Below are 20,670 nucleotides of genomic sequence, written 5' to 3'. Positions count from 1 at the left end.
GGGGGGGGGGGGGGGAGAGGGGAGAAAAATATTATAGCCCTGGGCTGAGATTTTGTAGCTCAAGTTACAGCCTAGACTCAATTCTAACTGTGGGGCTATAAGCCCCTGAAATAGTGGCTTATATCTGAAATTATTACATACTTCTTATGTAGCAGTAGTAGCAAATAATGAAATAGACCTCAAAACAGAAAGAAAAATATTTTTACAGTAAAACAATCTTGCTCTCTGATTTCAATTTAGTTGTATAAATTGATAAAAACATGCCATTGAGAATAACAGTGATCATATGACTAGTAAATATAGTTTTTAAAAAGTTTTACAAATCAAGATTAAAGTTGTGCAGAAAGGTACTAGTTTGCATGAAATGACACTTTGGTCATTATAACTATGCAGTGTGCACACTTCTGCTTTTTCACTATATTTATAAATTAAAAGGTGTGCTGCATTTCATTATCATTAGCTGTATTTTAGGATGCCAAAAAGTGAAACAAATGGTGTAACAATTACTTGTGTTTCAGTTATATCATTAAAAATTAGTTCTTCAAGATCTATGTTTCATTCATTTAAGTAGAGCCTTTATTGTAGGCAAATGGTCATGCTGTTAAATATAACTCCAAATCAGTCATACTTTTCTCTGCATTTTAGTTCTACAATTTTTTTCATCTTGCCAAATTCCTGCATAAATAGGTGGGATTAAATGGAGCCTAGCCTACCTAACATAATTATATATGTTGTGATTTTATACTGCAATGAAACTGATACATTTTAATAATCCCAGTCTTGGCTCTTACCCACTAAAGTCAATAAAGGTTATTAAGGCCAACTGCCATATAAATACATTGCTACATTGCTAAATGGACTGTCAAAGCAGGAAATACAATTCACACCATAAAGCACTACTAGGGTCTTCAGTTATTTTCTTATTTTTTTAAAAGGAATGCTAGATATGTTTAAAAAAAATCTTTAAAGGTTTGATATTTAAGTATAATCATATAGGTTTGTTTTTCATTCCACAAACAAAAACCATTTCATTGATTTACAGTTTACTTATTCAAATGTGAATCAGCCTAAAAATAAAATAAAAAAAAAAGACTTTAAGACTTCTGCAGTTCTTACTGATTTGGCATGGTGTTAAAAGATTTTCATAGCTAAAATAAATGTCAGATTGCAAGGTTTGCATGATATTAGACCCTGAGAGACAAATTGTCTCTCCACTGAATCTCAGAACAGCTACAGCAAGACTTCCTCACATCACATGAGATTTCAGCTTTTCAGACTTCTCTTTACCCAGAAAGCAAAGCTTGTACAGTCTTTTTTCAAATGGTAACTCTCCCTTTGAATTCAGCAAGCATTTATCCTGATGTTGCAGATGATAACGTGTTAATCTTGGATGACTTTTTAAAAAAAAAAAACCCTCAAACATTTGAATAGCCTTCGTATTTTCAAGGGAGGGGGGAAAAAAAAGAGAAGATTGGTTAAACTGCTTTGGATTTAATGGCTCATAAATTCATGAGGTAATATTGTGGGAAATGTGATGTTTTATCAGAATGTCATTCAAATGAAAGGTTTAACATTTACATCACAAGAGCTAGCTCTAAGTAAAACTATCCTCAGGGAAAGAAATGCCAGGAATAAACATTATGATAAAATTGTATGCTTTCTATAATGTACAAAAATATTTAATAAAGCTTAAAGGTTTGAAGACAATGGGTTAAACTTCCTGCAGTATCATACTCTGATGTGACGCTGGAGTAATCACAATTAGCAGAATCAGAAATTATTTTGGAAACTTTCTTTTGTTCTTTATAACTGCTTTACTAAACAAGGTGGGGGAGGAGGCATGCAGGGACCCCAAGACTGTCTTTTGTATCAATGTAGACATATATATAAAAAAACATAAGTCAAGAGTTGTTCAGCTCACATGCAAAAGTGAGAAAAATACATTGCTTTAGTATTTTCTTACAAGAAATAATTCCTTTTAAGCAACGGTTTTTTTCTGAGTCAAGATCAACAATTCCAAGACATTTTTACTTTTAGCATTTTGACCTTTTTTTTTTTTTTTTTTTTAAAGAATCATCCAGCTAAAATTATAAGTTTAGAGAAAAAACATCGACTATAGACTACTGGGTACCTTCAGAAATACCTTTTTGATTTAACTTAATGCTGTGGAAGCTAAGCATGCACCAAAACACTACACTTTTTATGTTAAATTGCTGTTGAATTTGTTAACCCACAATTGATTTCCTGTGTTATGGAATCTTAGAGATTACAGCTAACTTGAAGCAACGGGGATAATTCTTGATGTTAATGCTACATTTCTTGTATTTTTACGAAGTTAGTGCCTGTTGTTGCATTAAAACTGCGGCTCAACATTGCCCCCTACTGTCATTTTGTGAAACTCTAAAGGACAAAATGTAGGTTACATTAAAAAAAACCCCACCCTACCTCCAAATCCCAGATACAGTAAGCATCAAATTTACTGAAAGACTCAACAAAACAGACATTCTCAATTAACATTCTCTTCTGTCTCCTTCAATAGCTGAAATTAATTGTGATTAATATGTTATAAGTCATAAAACATTAAAGCAATTTTTAAAATTTAAATTAGAAGCAGCTTCTGTCTTGGCCCAACCTTCAGTTTACTGATAAATATCATCCTGAGGCCTGTTGAAAGGAGATACACTGACGCCACCATGTTTCTAATTAGAGACACATGGTAATGTCACACCAACGGCAGAAAACCTAACCCTTGAGAATTCCTGAGTTTGCTGTTTTTCCATGTTCTCAACACACAATGGATATAAAATAACAATCAAACATTCTTGTCTCTACCTCATCTAAGCCTGTGTTACAAGAGAGTAAGTTGTCATTTCAAAGAAAAACAAACCAAAAGATTTTTTTTTTAAATTATAAAGGTCAATTCAAGAATGTGAGCACATAAGAACACAAAAATGAAAGAAAAAACCCACATAAAGAAGTTATAAATAATTTTTCTCCTTTTGTAGTAAAGTTTAATGTTCACTCATTCCTTGTAGCAACTGATTTCACAAATAAAAGTTCTACTTTTCCACACCTACTTTCCAAGTCTGAAATCAGCCATTGCTGGAAAAGCTTACAACACATTTAAGCAGGTTAGTGAGTCACAGCGTTTCCCTCAAAACTCAAGAGCATATCCTTGTTGCACCATACCTCGAGATTCAAAAAGACCTCTAACTACAAACCATATTCAGCATCCTTGGTTACATTACAAACTTCCAACTGCCAGGAAATTGAGGCTTATGCTGTGACCGTCAGAAATGACCAAGAAGGAGCTTCTAATGCAGACATAAGGATACGAGTAAGACATGTCTGTCCATATAGTTCTTTTTGTATACGCATCTAGAGGCAGGCACACTGGCAACTCTATCGAACACTTCAACTAGCAAAGTCTCCCAACTGAGCCTAAGTATGAGCAAACAGGTTAACAGTGCTTGACACTGAGTCCATTTTCAAGGAAAGAAGGGAGGAAGTTTCAGGTATATAGGAACCAATATTACTAAAATTTTTCAAGAAACTAATCTCATCTTGTTGGTTCGTTATGGTGTAAGTGTGCAGGTGGACTATGGATAGTTGTCCCTCCAGATCATCAGATGCTACTCTCAACTTTCCTCAGACACATTAATTATTGTTGTCATTAGCAGAGCGGTCTATCTTGGTGTTGTATGGAAAGGTTGACCATACAGTTTCACGGACCAATTGCTGTGATGTAAGGTATGACTGTCATCTTACGAAGCTGTCAAACTTTAAAAACAAGCAAAGTCAGAAAATAACTAAAATCTTGGGGTTTTCAGATCTTACTTTGCTCCCATTGTTTCTGGCTACTGGGGAGAAAAATAAGAGGAGACAGTGGAAGGCTGTTACTGATTCTACTTTTCATATGTTCTGAATAAAGTTCAAAATCTGTTACTACGGTACAATTAAAAACATAATTGTCAGTGCTCTCAGAATTAAGCTTTAGAGGCTTTAGACTACAGAACTAGTACTTACCATAATCTCCATTTTTCTCCAAAATTCTTCCAATTTAGCCATAGGCTTAAGCCACCAATCAGTGCATTTCAAATACCGCTTGCCTTGAAACCAAAACTGCCTAAGCCACTCAAATTCAACCTGCAAGATAAAAGCATACAGTAGCATAAACACCTATGTTCATTATTTGGGGCAGGAATGGGGTAATGCATAATTCCAGCTATACCTGAACACTCCCATAAAAAGGAAAAGGCTACTGAAGTATTCGTTTCTGAAGGCACCCTTACACCCAGCTGTTTTATTTCTATTCCACATAAATTTGTGACCTGAGCTACTCCCTTCAAACCTGGAGAGGTACAAAACCCAATTCTTTTCTTTACATGTGGTACACGTAGAATGAACGTTAAAAGTTCAGGTTTACTCACGGTTCAGACAAATGTATACAAACTCTGGTTATTCTGGTTAACACTGCAGGTTTCAAAATATTTCAGTCATAGAAAAGATGGAAAAAGCTTGCAGTAATAAAACAGCTAGTCATCCCTTGCCCTGGAAGGAGAGTCGCACTACAAGGAAACATGGTTTCTCATACTTGCTGCAGTATTGCGGCTGCCGGTGACCTGCCGTGACCCCGGCGCGCTCCGGGCAGGCGGCCTGCGGGGAAGGGCCCTGCTGGATCTGACAGCAAGCCACGCCCCCCACCGCGGCCTGGCAGCAAGTGCCTTGTCTCGGGCAAAGCCACTTTACAAAGGGCCCAAATGCCCCACTGGAGCAATACAAAAATCCGTCAGGAGCAAGCCAATCCTTTTACTCAGAATATGAAGCACAGCGGAAGATGTAACACTTTACTAGTTGGGGTATTTTTCTAAATTTCATACATGGACGGCCCACCAACTTAAAGACAAGAGAAATATTAGCTTAGTAAAACAAAATATAAATGTGTAACTCATCAAATATTCTTTAAGCAAAGTCATTCCACCTACCCTGATTTCCAGTGAGCCTTTTTTCCTTTAACTGCAAGCCATACTTTTGGTCTTTAGAAATCTGTATTTATCTTTCTTGTGGTAGTTATGTTTCACACCAAGTTCAAAGCTGTTTTAATCATTATTTCTACCACAAAGAGGTTTTTGTTTACCCTGCCCAGATCCGATGAAGCAAACAATGACAGCCTGTCAAGGTGAAAGAATAAAGAAAACTGCCCAAAGCTGTCACCTAACACTTTCTTACCTGTAAGAGTGAACAGAATGGCTACAGAAGTCTGAAAGTGTTCCAGTTAACAGTAACTAAATGTTTGGTTAATGTATGTTAAAGAGTACAATAATAGATACTTAAATTTGAAGTGTATAAGAACAATATTAAAAAAATTTTTTTGGTAAAATATAACAACATGAGCAGTAGGCAGACATAGATCTTAAAAAACTGACTGCTAGCCTAGTGACTTTTTAGCACTTAAGTCTGATGGCATCCTTTCTGTTAAAAGCTGAAGGAAAGTTTGCTTCCAGTATTAATGAGGTATGAAGGATCAAGTTATGGTTTGTTAAAAAAACAGTATACAGTATACACAGTTTTGTGAAGGTTGAGTATATCAAACACTCAATATGTTTTTCTCCCCCCACTTCTTTTTGGTTTAGCTGACCTCTACCATGAAAGGGCTATAACACATGATGGCTGGCAAACGTGTCTCATGAAATGAATCACATGAGGCTATTAATCAATGAAAATTTTTAAAAAAAATTTAAAATCAATGTTACACTATGTCTCATGATGACAAGAATCTATTTCAGTCAATCTGATTTTTGACAAGTCATATTGATTTGTTACATTAATCTATGTAATTTCAGTCTAATTCAAGTCTGGCATCTTGGCCAGATTTTAAATGTATCTCAATCCTGTACAGAAGATACAACTTGACACAGAAGAGCTGCTTTTTAGGTGCAAGAGGTAAAGTTTAGCAACAGGCTACTTAATCTTCTCCAGAATTAGCTGGTCTCATCAGAGGTCAGTGCACCAAATTGCAATGTGTGGTTGTTTAACAGTGTGGACTACCATTTACTAGGGTTCTCAAACTCAGATCCACATTCATCTCACAATGTCTCCATTTACTTCTAAACTGAGTTAATAAAATGGGGGTTGGGGAGAAAAAAACTAGTGTTTTATCCACCGACTTCGCTATCAAGCTGCCTGACAAGTGACTGCTCTGAACTATCACCACTGAACAGATAACGATTCCGAAAGAAAAAAAAAAAATCAGCTTGATGAGGCAATCATGACATGATTTCTCTATCACTCCATCCTTGTTTTAGACATATTCAAGCATACTTAGAAAATCTCCAGAGATTCCAGTTATGCTAAATTTGATATCTGTAATTAACACATGAACACTTTTACACCACATTCATTACTAAGTACATGTTTTAACAAGAACAGATGCTATCTGCTTTCCAAATTCTCTTAGAAGCTGTATGTCCTCTTGCTCTCACTGGGCTCTATTCAGTAGTATCTTTACCTGAAGCACGAAGGCACTCCTATCAGCTTGCCTCCTTCCATGAACAGGAGGAGCTCTACCAGGAAAAAGTAAAATGCAACAGCAAATACTGTAGAGAGACAAAAAACTCAATTCTGGCCTTAGTGGAACTGAAGTTACAGAATATTCACCCTCTGTGACAAAACTCTCAGGTTAACAGCTCTTACCAATAATTTTGTCAAAGAGTTTTAATGAGGAGACTCCCATATATCAGAGCTAACTTTAGTTATCATTGGAAAGAAGTTCACATGCCTGAACAGGAGAAACCTTAAACATTAACAATTAAAAATATATATGCAGAGTATTTGAGGAACAATTTTCATCTCCTAATTAGTTTTCACTTATGACTTACATTTGTGCAAGTAAGCTCAGAATCAGGCCTTGTGTGTCTGACCTCAACATATTTTCAAATTGTCCTTTAAACAGTGATTAAAGGCCAATTTTAGATTCTAGTCAATACTGGGGAGTGAAAGGCCAACAGTAACATATGACATTTTGTGAGGCAGTGCTCCTCAGTCAATTATTTAAAACTATTGGTTATTAAATGCCACACATGTAGATGATCCATAGTTTCTCTCTGCCGTACTAGCTAGCCACCAACCATGCTGTCAGCTCATTGTGATGTGCTAAAACACATTAACTTTCCTTTGCCTGCATACACCACTACCCTTTCTCAGCAGTGACCTCAGTGTCTAACACCACACACCTTCAACTTAGCTAGCCCAGGCTTTTCTACATCCCTATGCATTTACCACACTTACATTTATCTACTGCTGCCATAAAAATAGATTTGCTGAAGGCAAAAGTGACTGTACCTCACAAGCAACAGAGCAACCAACTCAGTCTCTAAGTTTTAATCACAGTAATCGGGATTTGATAACCATGGCTGTGCAAAAACTCTGATGAGGGCAAACCCCTACCTTTTCAAACTTGAGCACTTTGAAACCTGCTACATTTTCAACACAATCCCCAGATGCTAAAAAAAACTTCTGCTAGTGTTTTACTTCACAGAGAATATCCAATTATTAGTTTGATGCTGGCAAATAAAGAAGCCTTGAAACTACCTCACACAACATGAACTATTACCAGGTTTTCCATTACTCAGAGTAAGGAAAACAATTGTTCTTTGAAATGTGAAGAATAGGCTGATGATGATCTTCTCTACAGATTTATTTTTATATATATGAGCATTTACATCATCTGTCCAGCAGTGTTTTATGACTTTAAAAAGCATTTATTTGCCAATGGGTTTCAACAGGTCCCCTGCAGCTCTGTTTAGGACATACCCAGAAGCTGTACATATTTTGGAAAGCCAAGTGTGATTCAGTAGGGGCAAGAAGTTCACATTTAGTGAACTTTGCAAGGTCATTTATTTCAGGATAAATTATTACTGGCCAAACAGCAATCTGATTGCTTGAAGGAGTAACTTTAATCTCTTAACACTGTGTGCATTGTTAGCCTATTGTACTTCACAGCTGTCCAGGTAATTACTTGTATTCACCCTCCTACACTCTGTTCACCGGATACCCTGCTATTGAAGTATTTGTTCAGACTTCAAGCCCATAAGCTACTGAAACAAGCAGCACGTGAACACCCTTAATTAAGGTTATCTTACAACTACAAAGTACATACTGGGAGTGAAGTGACTCACACATCTAACAAACAGCACATACCTCGCAATTACTCAGATATTCCTTTGAAGGCTGTTTTAGTGAGGGAGACCACGACAACAAAGCTATGTCTAAAGAAATATTAAACTTCGACCTGGCTGCCCACCAGAGATGCTAAAACCTTCCTCAGGTTAGCATCTTACTTTTTCGACAGGAATATCTCTGTCAAGACATTCAAGACAGGGCTCTGACAAATGAAATCTAACATTAGTAAAGACATCCCCCACATACTCACCCATACCTCTTTTAGAGGTTTCTCTGCCCACCACAAAAATGGAGGAAACTATGTCTCCACCTATGCTTCAGATCTTCAACTTAAGTTAAAGTTGAAGCCCACTTTATCAGCACAGCAAGTCAATTTTCCTGTCCAGGAACACATAAGTATAAAGCCACAGAATCACACCTCATTGTTTCAGACTTTCTCTTAGGCTTTTTCCCTCTAGCAGACACAGATATTTCATCTAGACCTCATTTGGCAGAGCAGTTAATTTCAGCACAGACTGCGATTCTGTGCTGAAGTACTATATTTTAGCTTAGTCACACTTAGCCTGATGGTACTGTGATGGTTCTGTTCTAGTTAATGATCTCTGATGACTACTTCAAAGGTGCCAGCAAAAGGGTAAAAAACCAAACCCGTAGCATTTCAGGAAGAAGAAGAACTTAGAACAATGGCTGCATCTAGTTATCCAAGTTAAACCCTGTGAAGAACTTCAGTCATGACAATACTTTAAAGTAAAATACAACTGTATCAGAACCTCTAGAGATTAAATACTACCGAAGTTCAAGCTCATCATCTCTGGTTAGGAGGAACAGAAAAAAAAATCACGAGGAGGTTTAGGACTAGCACAGAGAACTGTGTATCAGACAAAATATAGAGGTGAAACTGCGTGGCAGTTCTCCATTAATTCTATGCTTGTCTTTTTGTGCAATTTTTTTCTTTTGTATTTAAAAATATTAACAGACTAAGAAAAAACCCAAAACATTGACCAAATCCTGACCACACTGATCAGATGAAAACTTCATCAGTAAGCAGTTTGATTCTTTAGAGAAACAAAACATGTTCTTGTTCTTCACCTGCCTGAGAAAAACTGAACCCGAAACCTGTATTAGTGCCTGAAAATACAAAGATTTATCATACAGTGAATAAAAGAAGGTAGAAATCTTTTATATGTAAAAAAAAGTTGCATTAGCCTCACAGATCCATATGTTTTCACTTCAGTGATGTTCGAAAGAGATATGCATTTACCACAGCGATAAGCCACTAGTAGTTTTGTCTACTTGTGCAGCAAACAAATGAAATTTAAGTAGCACTTTAACATATGGAATTTATTCTTCAAATGAAGAGGTGACCTTGGGATAAAAAAAAAAAAATAATTAAAAGAGAGGTGAATAGGTATTCTCTTTTCAAAAGAAATATAAATCCAGTGTGTCTACTAAGTCTAAGTGTGCAATATGTACAAGTTAAACAATGATTTCTGCTACAGTATATCCCATATGCGTAACAGGAAACATCCCTGTATGTCACATAGCAAAATTATTCAGGTGACTGCAAACACCAGGGGCTAGTCTCTCACCTGATGTAAACTGCACATGTCTTTGATGTTAAAGGACCCGTGCAAATTTACACCAGCTGTACATGTGGCCCTAGCTGTGCAAACCACATATGCGTGTAGTTTTATGGACTGAGCCTGATTAATGTTTTGTAAAACCTTGCATGCATCAGACTTCTTTAAATTGCTCTAGGAGATGTTTTGGTAACAGTCAGGAGTGCAGATCTTTTGCCATCACACTATGCTCAACTGTAAACACAATAGATAAAAACATATTCTGTGAAGGTTTTAGTAAAAATACACATTATATTTCTAAGCAGATAGCAATTTATAAACAGTTAACACAAATGCTAATTTGAGTGAAAATTACCTGTATACTATACAGTTTCTAATAGTGATTGTGTGTTAACTTAGCAGAAATATAGCACAGCCCCTTCAAAATGTCTGAATATAGGAGTACTGTGAAAAAACACTAGCATTTAAGCAAAATGTGGTTCAGAAGTTTTTATTAACTGGATGCTATAGCTGTTTTTAAAAAGAAATTATCATCAGTGCTTTAGTTAGAAAGAGCTGAAAGCTTTGTTTCTGGTAGTAGGACAGCTTTCCAGAGCAGATAAACGATCTGTCTTTTTAAACTCTAATACATAGCCTTGACTTAATTTTCTGTAACTTTCAAAAAAAGAAAGAAAAAAAAAGAACTAAATTTACCATCTTCAGAAACACTACCTTTGTAAGAAGATCCAGTCCATTGTGTCACGCTCCTGACTATCCGTTAACAGAGAAGCCAAATTACATTTTTTGTGACACTGCCTACTTTTATACCACAGGAAAAGTTACCTGTTTCTGCAGTTTCCCAAAACACTGTCTGATATATTCAGTTCATTTTGTCAAATCAGTGTGTTTGTTGAGTCCAGACCTGTGCTTCAAGCAAGAAAGCACTGCCAGTTTCAGTGGAATCCTGTGCAAGTGCATTGTTACACTTGCATACTTAACTATGTCCCTCACAATTATTTCCAGTGTACTTTCTTCAGAATATGCTTTAAAGCACAAGCAATAATGTCACACCTGGCACTCTGTAAAACCCTGGTTCAACACCTGATGAACAACTGAAAAATTTTACCTGTTCTTTCCCTCTAATTTTTTTCTCTCTCCCTTTTTGTTAGAGAAGCACTACTTTGGTTTCTCCACCACACTACAGATTTCATGTAATATTTTTGAAACTGCTCTTATATTCTACCAGCAGAGGGATCTTAAGAAGGAAAAATGAAAACTTCATGCAAGTGAAAGAACCAATCCAAGTTAATCCCAATTACTGTAGCCAAGTAAAAGTCATAAAAAACACACTTCAAACTTACACAAAGCAATGCCCTGTGAGCAGCTGAACACACTTAATTACCACTGACTCCAAGAGCAGACTTCACCTCTCAGAACCTGGCTGAAGTATTTTTCAGTGCAGATCATCTCACCTCATTATGTATTTCTTCTACTTGCTTTACAACTGCAGTTTCCAGTGATTTCAAAGATAAAGCCATTGAATCAGAATCAGTCTGTAAATTCTGGAGTGCCAGTTCACATTGTCCAAATATGTATTCCAATGTTCCTCTTGAACACTAATAAAGATACAATAAAAATGTATATATAGTCACTTCAGAACATATGTATTACTTAAATATACTGAACTATTTACTTCTGAAATAAAGTGAAGGAGCAGAAGGGATGTGTTTCTGTATTTTTATTTGAAGATCTTATAATCAAAAGCCTCCTGGATTGTCTATAGTTACCGATATAAATTATGCAGAAGACTAGTCCATCAAACATCTACCCAACCAGTACAGCATAGATTGAAAGGAGAAAGCAAAGAATTCTTTTAAAATTAATTTTACAAATATGGCATACAAAAACATGGTCGGGTTTTGACAGTATTTCAGAATCAGTTGTATTTTCCCAGTTGTATGGGTTCCTAGTAACACTAAAATGGAGTTCCATATCCAGTCTGAGACCTGTTTGCTTACGAGGTACAGAGAATATGAACAGAACAATTTTGCACTTCTGCTCCTTTTGTTTTGTCTTCATTACATTTCCTTCAAAGGAAGGAAAATCTGTAGAAGGAAATCTGTAAAAACCCTTTTGAAACAAAACAAATAAGACATCTACATCATTTAATTATTTTCAATTAAATATCTGTACCTTCATTTAAGTTTCCAGGAATTATCTTGAATAAGGACCTCATGGGTCTTGTATTCTTTGTAAAAAAAAAAAAAAATCCCCACTATACAATTTTTTAAATATTACAAGTATATGTTTATGTGTCCATGTTTGGTGTTATTGCTTAATTTCCATTCCTGCACAAATTAGGAAGAGCAATGAGGAAAAAAAAGTATATGGATACATGTATCTCTCTTGCTCGAATAGCAGTATATTTTGCCTTGCTGAAAGAAGAAAATGGTAACTGTAATTTTTAAAAATATTTTTTTACAATACAGTCTTTTTATTTTTCTGTATGCTTTCTTATTAGAATACTACATAAACAAAACTGCTGATATCACCATGGAAAGGACTAGGGAGGGGAGGTTTAGTGTGGAAAAAAAAAAAGTGTCTTTGCAGTTGAGAATAACAGGCTGAAGCCTTGTTATCTCAAGAAAGGCTGAGACAAGGGGACTCTGTGTCACTTTTCTGCTTCTTCAATCCTCAGATGCACCAAAGGATCCAATTTAAAGCATACTCATGACTGTTCTTAGTTGTTCTCACCTCCTAAAGGCCATTTTTGCCAGTGGACATTGCTGATATATTTTGAGTATTTCTCTCTCATCATGAATATTGTCTTTCAACTAGGACCAGGTTATGAGCACAATAAAAAAGTTTTAAAACATTTCATGTAAAAATACAGTTGTTTCTACATTTTATCAGTAATCCATGAGGTGTGGTGTAGCACATTCTCAATTCATATTTTATATGCTTAACTGTGAATTTAGGCAAGCTACCAATACAGAAACAAGTGTACCTCAATTCAAAAATAAACAAATAGAAGTTGTTCAAGAAAAGAAAAATTAGTTTTACAAATGACCAAACAGCAAACCGTTTTTGATACTTACATCTGCCACTCTGTGAGTTGAGCTGAATCGAGGTGAAAAACCAGCCAGAACACAGTGCTGATGTGTCATATTGAGATCATCTAGGGACAGATTAGAAAACCTTAAGCACAGGGAAAAATTATACTTAATAAAACTTACTATGGCTGAATATAAATTAAAGACACTACATTAAGCATTTAAAGAGAAAAAATAAAGAATTCAGTCAGATAGTACTATCTTCACAGAGCTTTAATATTTAGCAGAGCGTGACAATTATTTGCTGACCTCTTCATATTAATTTTCTCCCTGTTTATAGGGTTTAAAAGTGGCATTTTCCCACCTCTTATGGGAAAAGTTCAACTAAACAAATTAATTCTTTCAAAGTCAAGGATCACTATAAACAACACACTACTCAGAAATTACATTCTCTTTTCTCTCACTGAACAATGTTGACATTTCTTGAAAAAAGAAACAGAGAAAAAAAAAAAAAGACGAAGACATATTATTTCATCTTTTTATCTGAAACTTATCTGAAGTTCTCCCTTCAGCTCAGAGCCAAGAAACTGGGAACTCAGAAAGCACAACCTGTTCAAAGACCTGTCTCCAAAGCATTTCATTTGTGACTTTCTTGTAGCTTGCCAGAGGGCTGTCATGGACTTGAGTTCATAGACTGGCAAACAAAACAGACCCACAAACCCTGTAGATGAAACCTATTTGCTTGCCATCAGAGTTTCATCAAAATTATTATAATTGAAGAATTCTTGAATTCTGACAAATTCGCACTTTTTAGAGAAAACATATTCCTCTAGAAAAGTTCAGACTAAATCTAGTAGCAACACTCCCTGGTACATTGAGAACCATTCATGAAGCGCTTCTAGTTCAAACAGTTTTGGAGTTAAAATTATGCTGCCCTCTCAACCTTAACAATACATTCAGGAAAATCATGACAAAATCTTTCAGAAATTTCTGTGAAATCTCTCCTGGGTTATAGTTTTGTAAGTTAGTAGAAAGAGTCTAAAAAAACCCATACAAAACTAAGTGATCTGACGTGTTACCAAGCAAAAAAGCTTCATAGACAAAATTAGAAGAGACCAGGAATAAAGACCTACAGGATGTCAGTTGGAGTCCCTACTTCAACAATATCTGTTCTATCAGGGAATTTAGCTTCAGTCATCTTAATACAGCATGATGAGACATTATAAAGCTCCACCCTTCCATCACATAAATATAATTTCTCTTTAAGAGATCAGTAATTCCATACTTGAAACCTGATTTCCCAAATTCCTACTAATTTTGGAAAATGCCCTTCTAACCAAAATAACAGACCATCAGAATGAAAAGAACACAGTGTGTGAGGTTTAATGATATTCTTTTTATTACTGAGAAAAGATATGCTCCAAAACATTTACTTTACCTTGCAAAAACCCTGAAACTTCAAAACTGAGAGGAGTCTAATGAATGAGAATTAAGAAAAATGACTGAATTTATCCTAGTTGTAAGAATAGTGTTGTCTTTTTAGGAATTTTATAAGCAACTATTAATGAATTTCATACCCAAGACAGAAGACCACATCTCAAACTTGAAAAAAATAAAAATAAAAATCAGAAAAGCAATTTATTTAAGAAATTGGCAGACATGTGTAATGAAAAAGGATTGAATACCCCATGAGAAAGTTCAGATGGGAGGTAAACTTATTTTCTATTTGAATGAAGTTTGCAGGTAGATGAAGTTGAAAAGCTTGGAAAAAAAATACTCCAAAACAAGTAAAAAAACACAAGAAAAAGCAATTTCCTACATAAATATATGAGGGTTAAATTGCTTAGAGCCAAGTCTTGCAAGGGCCACAGAACATTATCATCTCTAGACACTACAATATTTAAATATCACAATCACTTTCAAGAAGAATTTTCATGGAAAACAAACATAAACACTTCCATGACCCCATTCAGTGTGGTGTGTTTTATGTAGCACAACCAGTATTAGAAGTATTACAGTTTGATTTGCACCTTTACTCGAACTCTTGGCAAATCTTTCATTGTAGAACTCCCCCTTGAAATTGCTTCCAACTGTCTCTAATCCTTCGTGACTCTTAGAAAGAATCCTGTAATTTTAATTTAAGAGTTTATAATTCATCTAAAACTGTAATTGTACAAAAAAATAGTTGAAGCTTAATGGACTGCATGTCTCAAAACATTTGTAAAATACATTCTAGGTCTTAAAAGACTATAGTAAAGATTTGCTTTACTTTTTCTTCTAAAAATATATTAATTGAAAAGAAAAAGCACTCTTTGTTAAATTGGCCATTGTCCGTTTGGCAGGAAAAGCTTTTATTCAGATACAAACCACTACATCTAGATAACTATTTTGATTTTAGAGCCAAACCAAAACTGTTACCTTCCTTGGACACCCATGTCAGAACTGCCACAGTGCTCTCATGGTTTTAGGTAAAATACATATGGAGTTAACATCAGTTTTACATGACTAAACACTGACCGATGAGGTTTGGGAAACCAAAAACCCAGCCTCTCCAGTACTGCACATCACATAAAATATATGCATATAAAAGCAGGAATATACATATCAGTCCTGTTTTGGAAAACTGCATGCAGGCAAGCTATTTGTCAGACATTTCTCCTGAATTTGTGATGAGGTAAGAGCCAACATGGCATCTTTTCTGATAGGAAACAGTGGACCCTTAACTTGCCACAAATTCAGGACAACCATGGCAGACACATCTCATTTCAATATCTATCACAAAAACAAAACCCCACAAAACTTATGCGAATTGTATAATGCATATGAGAACCAACTTTTTTTTTTTTTTAATTTTAAACCACCATTAACACCAACTTAGCAATGTATTTAGTACAGTTTCAAGAACTGTCTCAGAATCCCATCATTTTCTTAAAAGTCTTGCCTTCCATATGGATGCTTACAAGATGCATATGCCAATTAACTGCTAGGTAACAAGTTTTGAGAATTGGACTACAATTTTCTGCTTACATAACTGTTCCTCTCCCAAAGCTTTCCCATGTCTATGAAAAATACTGTCATTTGCACAGACTATTTTTTGAAGACTAATCCAGCTTTTTGCTTGTTTACAAATTTGATAACACTACAAATTTTCCAAATTTAAAATAGCAATTCTAGAAAACAATGAAAAAGCTAATGAAATCCAACACATGTTAGAGTCCTACCCCGACCAAAGAGAATCTTCTCAATCAAAGCCTAACCACAGACATTAAAGTTGTTCATCTTTACCTGTACTAACAGGATACCGTTGTGCCACTGTGAAAGTGTGGATGATTACTTGCACTTCAGGCAGTATAATGCGTAAATCAGCCCAAACTACTGACAATATTGCAAAGGCCTTGTTTGCGTTCAAAGGAACACACCTTTGTTGGTAACAGACACGTGGTGTTTGCTGGAAAAAATAACTTCATTTTTCTGTCTGAGGTGGAGCAGATAAGAAACAAGGAGACTATTTCCTGCATACATGTACATGGCAAAATCCGTATTCTTTTAAATGGATTGTTTTATTCCTACTAATTTCTGCCTGCCACTTCCCAATGAATCATATGCCACCTTAGAGCCAGATCCCATTATAGGTCTACTATAGCTGAGACAAGATTTATTAAAAGAAATTAATCACATGTATGATTGTGTACAGGTGGCCAAAGCCACCTTGGAAAGCAAAGTTATCAACTTGAAGTCTGTTTAAATGATTTGGAGGTCAGGTTTTGACTTTACAGATGAAGTACTAGGAAGTCATAAGAATGTTTAGCAGATGATTAGCTGCAAATGCTTACAATTATTTCACACAGAATTTCCAGCTACAGAAACTTCAGATAACACACTTTGTGTAAAACATAGCTACAAAATGGAGGGTTTATTTAATGTAGATCCCTATTCCTCACACCTGAAGGAAATCCCCAAAACCAGAAAACCATCTAAGACACTTGGTGCTTTAATCCATTTATCCAGTAAGGCCTCTGTAAAGTTGGTAACTGACACAGAAAAACCTAACAGTAAGGAGAGGTTAAGGAACCTGTCAAAGTTTGCATGGAAATTCTGTGAGAGAAGCAGGTTTACAGCTCCTAAGACTAATGCTATTAACACTTGAGCACCCTTCTACTATCAGATGAAGACTATTATTTTCTATGTGGACCCCCTTATCAGACAAGCTTCTCAGCAATTTTCCTGCTATCTACAGCAGATTCATTTTGGAATTTGGATGTTGCATATTCTATTTTAAATTGCGGGAGCAAGTTTACGTCATAGACCTTTCTGTCCCTCCCCTCTACAGACTTCTGCCATCCTGTTCTTTTCTCAGATACATCCCTTGCAGCACATAATCTCAGCACAGTTCTCTCCACTGCTTGAAACTACTAACAGTTCCTCTCTTTTCTCTCACGTGTAGTTCTTCTCAGTTCCTGTTCACATCTCACTATATGCTTTCTTCTACACAACTGAATTACCTGGGCAACAACAGCAGAAACACTGAAAGCCCTGTTCTTGTATAGCCTTTGTCAAAAGAATGGAATAACGGATATGTATATGTAAATATATAGGCTTAACTAACGTACGTATACTTAGCTATTAGAGTGAGGTGAGGAGCCAAAGCACTCAGAGAAAAAATGACTGTATACCCATGTGACTGCAGACCATTAAAACATACAACAATACAAGGTGGAAAGAAAGGAAATTAATTCTTAGCCAGTCCTCACTGAAAGGAGTAGGGACTAAAGGCCCAAAACTTATCACTTCTAGGTAAAGTACTTCCCAGGAAAACATAAACCACGATGGAAATGCTCTCAGAATTAACAATAGGGGTTTATATCGTCTTTTCTATATTCTTTCAAGTCTTCTTCCTGAACTTTTTAGACAGTTATCTTTTTGTCATCTATTTCATGATGCAGATAAAAGGTACACTGGGGTTTAAAGCACTGGCAAAAGCTTTGATATTCTAAACACCAAAATATCTACACAGAAAACTGAAATGCACTTGTGCTATTAGTTTTCTTAACTGCCATAAACAAATAATTTTCTTTTTAACTATATTACAGTGCAATTTTTAAAAGCTTTCCCACCATTTCCAATTCTACTTGCATCTAACTGCATACAATGCTTCAACCAAATTAATTTTACTGTAGGTACATCAACAAAAAAGCACCAGGAAGGTATGTCTCCTCCAAGAAATTATGGGTCAGTGGAATAATACTTTCACAACAGAAAGCTAGAGGGATTATCTGTCCCTAATTAAGAAATATTTTTTGTTTTTAAACAAGAAAAGTGTGCACAAACAAAACACAGAATGAATTAAAAGGCTGAACCACAACAACAAAAAAAAAACCCACGTCTGGAATTTGCCAAACTTCATGATCAAAGTTTGGTAACGACAAATATGTTTCTGGGGCTCAAAGTCTTAATAATCAAGGAGTGTAGCATTTGGATTAAATGTGCACTCAAGGAAAAAAGAAATAAAAAGGTTAAAAAACTCCAACACATTCAAGATGCTAGAGAGCAAAGAGGGTTCAAGTTAGTTTGTGGAAATAGAAGCTGATTAAATATCTAGAAATAGTTTAATGAGCCACTATATACATGTGGAAGTGTTTCCATTAAATACTTATCTTTAACCACAAGCCAGCCTCTGCAATGTGTGTACCCTACTTCTGGTTGGTTACAAAAATAATTTTTTGATGCTTCTCGAACTATAATTTGCTGGGAGTGGGGAGTGGTATAGGATTCCAAGTTCATCTTCATGCTGTTTTAAAACCCTAACCTTCAAGCAAGAGCTTGATCTATGGGAAACAGCTGCAGAAAAGTAAATCTCCCTTTGAAAAAGTCCAGAATGTATTTTTGTTAAGTATGTTTTGAAGTCATGGTAGGAAAATTAGTGAAAATTGTAAATCTGCTTGCAAATCTGGTCATGTCTAACTCAAAGATTAGGGGAAAGATTCCAATTTAATAGCAAGACCATGACAACCCTAGTTAAGCATGCTCTAGGACAGAGCAGATGCGGCCCTTTGCTCACCTCCACGCGTTTTGGATTTATTGCATGCACCCAACACGTTTCATATTAGACACCCCTTGACTGTGTACTTGAGACAGCAGGGTTCAGTATGCACTTCCTCTGCAGACCAATATATTATTCTAAATTGAGCTAAAGTGTTTCCGTTTCATGAGTGATATAAAGTTCAGATTTGAGTTTTTAGGCAGCAGATTTGCAGTCATTCACCAGATATTTTTTTTCTTCATATTAAGAAAAGTAAGCTTTACCAAATAAAAAAAAATAAAAATCTGTCTTACTGAAAGTAATTCTGGATTTTGTTTGGCTTTGTTTAAAAAACCACACATTTATATTATTTTAATAGCTTACTTGAAGAATGGATTTGATCACCTCATGTTTAGTACTAATATACATTTAAATTATGGCTTATGATTTCTTCTGAAGAGGACTGCCTGAGAATGCAGGTGTAAAATTATGTTCTAAGACTGCATTTTAAAATTCTACCTAGAATAACAAAAAACATTTTATAGAGCCAATGAAAAGAGGAACATAAACATTACTAAATGTCTACTAGACATGCTAACACCCCCCAATCTTTTTGTTTCGTTTGATGTACCCATTGATCACGATTTCCAAGTTACTGTAATTGCACATTACTATTAGAAATATCAAGTTACCACATTTTCTTAGATAAGATTTGCGTGTACAATATTATGAAATAGTTAGGGTATTACATGTACAGGAATTGATAGAACCTGACTGTTTAACTACAAGCAACGCACTGACGTTGACGTTTCAGTAGTTTACAACATTCATATAAAGCAGTTAGCACTATACCATTTCAGTAACTGGAAGAACAGACCTACAGAGTTCCTGAGTTTTTTGCTAGAGTTGGATGAGTCAATGGTAGTCAGAAAAAGTACACAGTCCCACCAATCTGACCCTGTACATCAACAGCTACTACTAGCTGCAGTACTCTCACCTTAATGTTCTATTTTCTAGACACCATGCATACTGCTGCCACTGCTTTTAAAATAACGGCAGCAAGAAGACTCTGCTTACTGAAATGAGGTTCCAGAATGTGTGATGTATAAATGCACATGATAAATGAATCTAAAAGTGGCTTCTTTTTTGTCAGGTTACATTATATAAAGAGTTTTCATATTTTATCATTTAGATGGCATCCTCAAAATGCCTCCTCTTAGAAGTCTGTTCAAAAAAATCTGAACAGTAAAAAATACACTAAAATGGTGTATGTCCACTTAGATTGTCTTTCACTTCAAGCAAAAATGATAAAAGCAGTTCTACTGTACATAGAAACCTAATAAAAGGGCCAGTTTGAGAATACTCTCTCAGACTGTATAAAATAGTAATTTTTTTAAAGTAATTGAGGGTAAAAAAAAATACAAAGGCTATGGAAATACAGAAGAGATTATCAAACACCTGGCCTACAGAGCTCAAATCTGTAGCTCTCCACGAAGTATTTATAAGAAAGTGATTTACACATCATCTTCAAAAGAATGTTTAATATATTCTTTGTTTCCATCTAAACATGATCATGATGTTATGTGTTAAACAAACTAACTTTCTGCCCCACCCTTCATATAACAACCCTGGTAATACTTAAGTTACTATATATAAATTCCATCAGGGAATTAAAAAATGTCCTTATGATCTGGCAACTCAGTCAACTACAATCTTCAGTATTTTGGAATAAAAATACTGAAGATAGATCCCTTATTTTATTAATTGCCTTCTTAATCAGTTGCCCAGCAAAGCTGTGTATGCAAAAATACTTCCCAGTCAGGAAGGATTAGATAAGAAGTTTACTTGATGCCTGAAC

The 20,670-nt window shown here is 35.5% G+C and overlaps 1 protein-coding gene across 1 annotated transcript in view; it reads right to left on the bottom strand.

The window, feature by feature from the left end:
- The window catches only part of FTO (FTO, alpha-ketoglutarate dependent dioxygenase), a 216,431-nt gene that overhangs the window by 177,710 nt on the left and 18,051 nt on the right, over positions 1–20,670 (bottom strand). The window contains exons 5-7 of the mRNA XM_026856958.1: positions 12,839–12,918; positions 11,213–11,356; positions 4,027–4,146 (exon numbers count right to left, since the gene is read on the bottom strand). Of these exons, the coding sequence (XP_026712759.1) occupies positions 4,027–4,146; positions 11,213–11,356; positions 12,839–12,918 (344 nt within the window). The remainder of the gene's footprint in view (positions 1–4,026; positions 4,147–11,212; positions 11,357–12,838; positions 12,919–20,670) is intronic.

The sequence above is a fragment of the Athene cunicularia genome, assembly GCF_003259725.1.
Source record: "Athene cunicularia isolate RWA chromosome 11 unlocalized genomic scaffold, athCun1 chr11_part1, whole genome shotgun sequence".
Taxonomy (NCBI): domain Eukaryota; kingdom Metazoa; phylum Chordata; class Aves; order Strigiformes; family Strigidae; genus Athene; species Athene cunicularia.
This window is presented reverse-complemented; position numbering and strand designations above follow the sequence as displayed.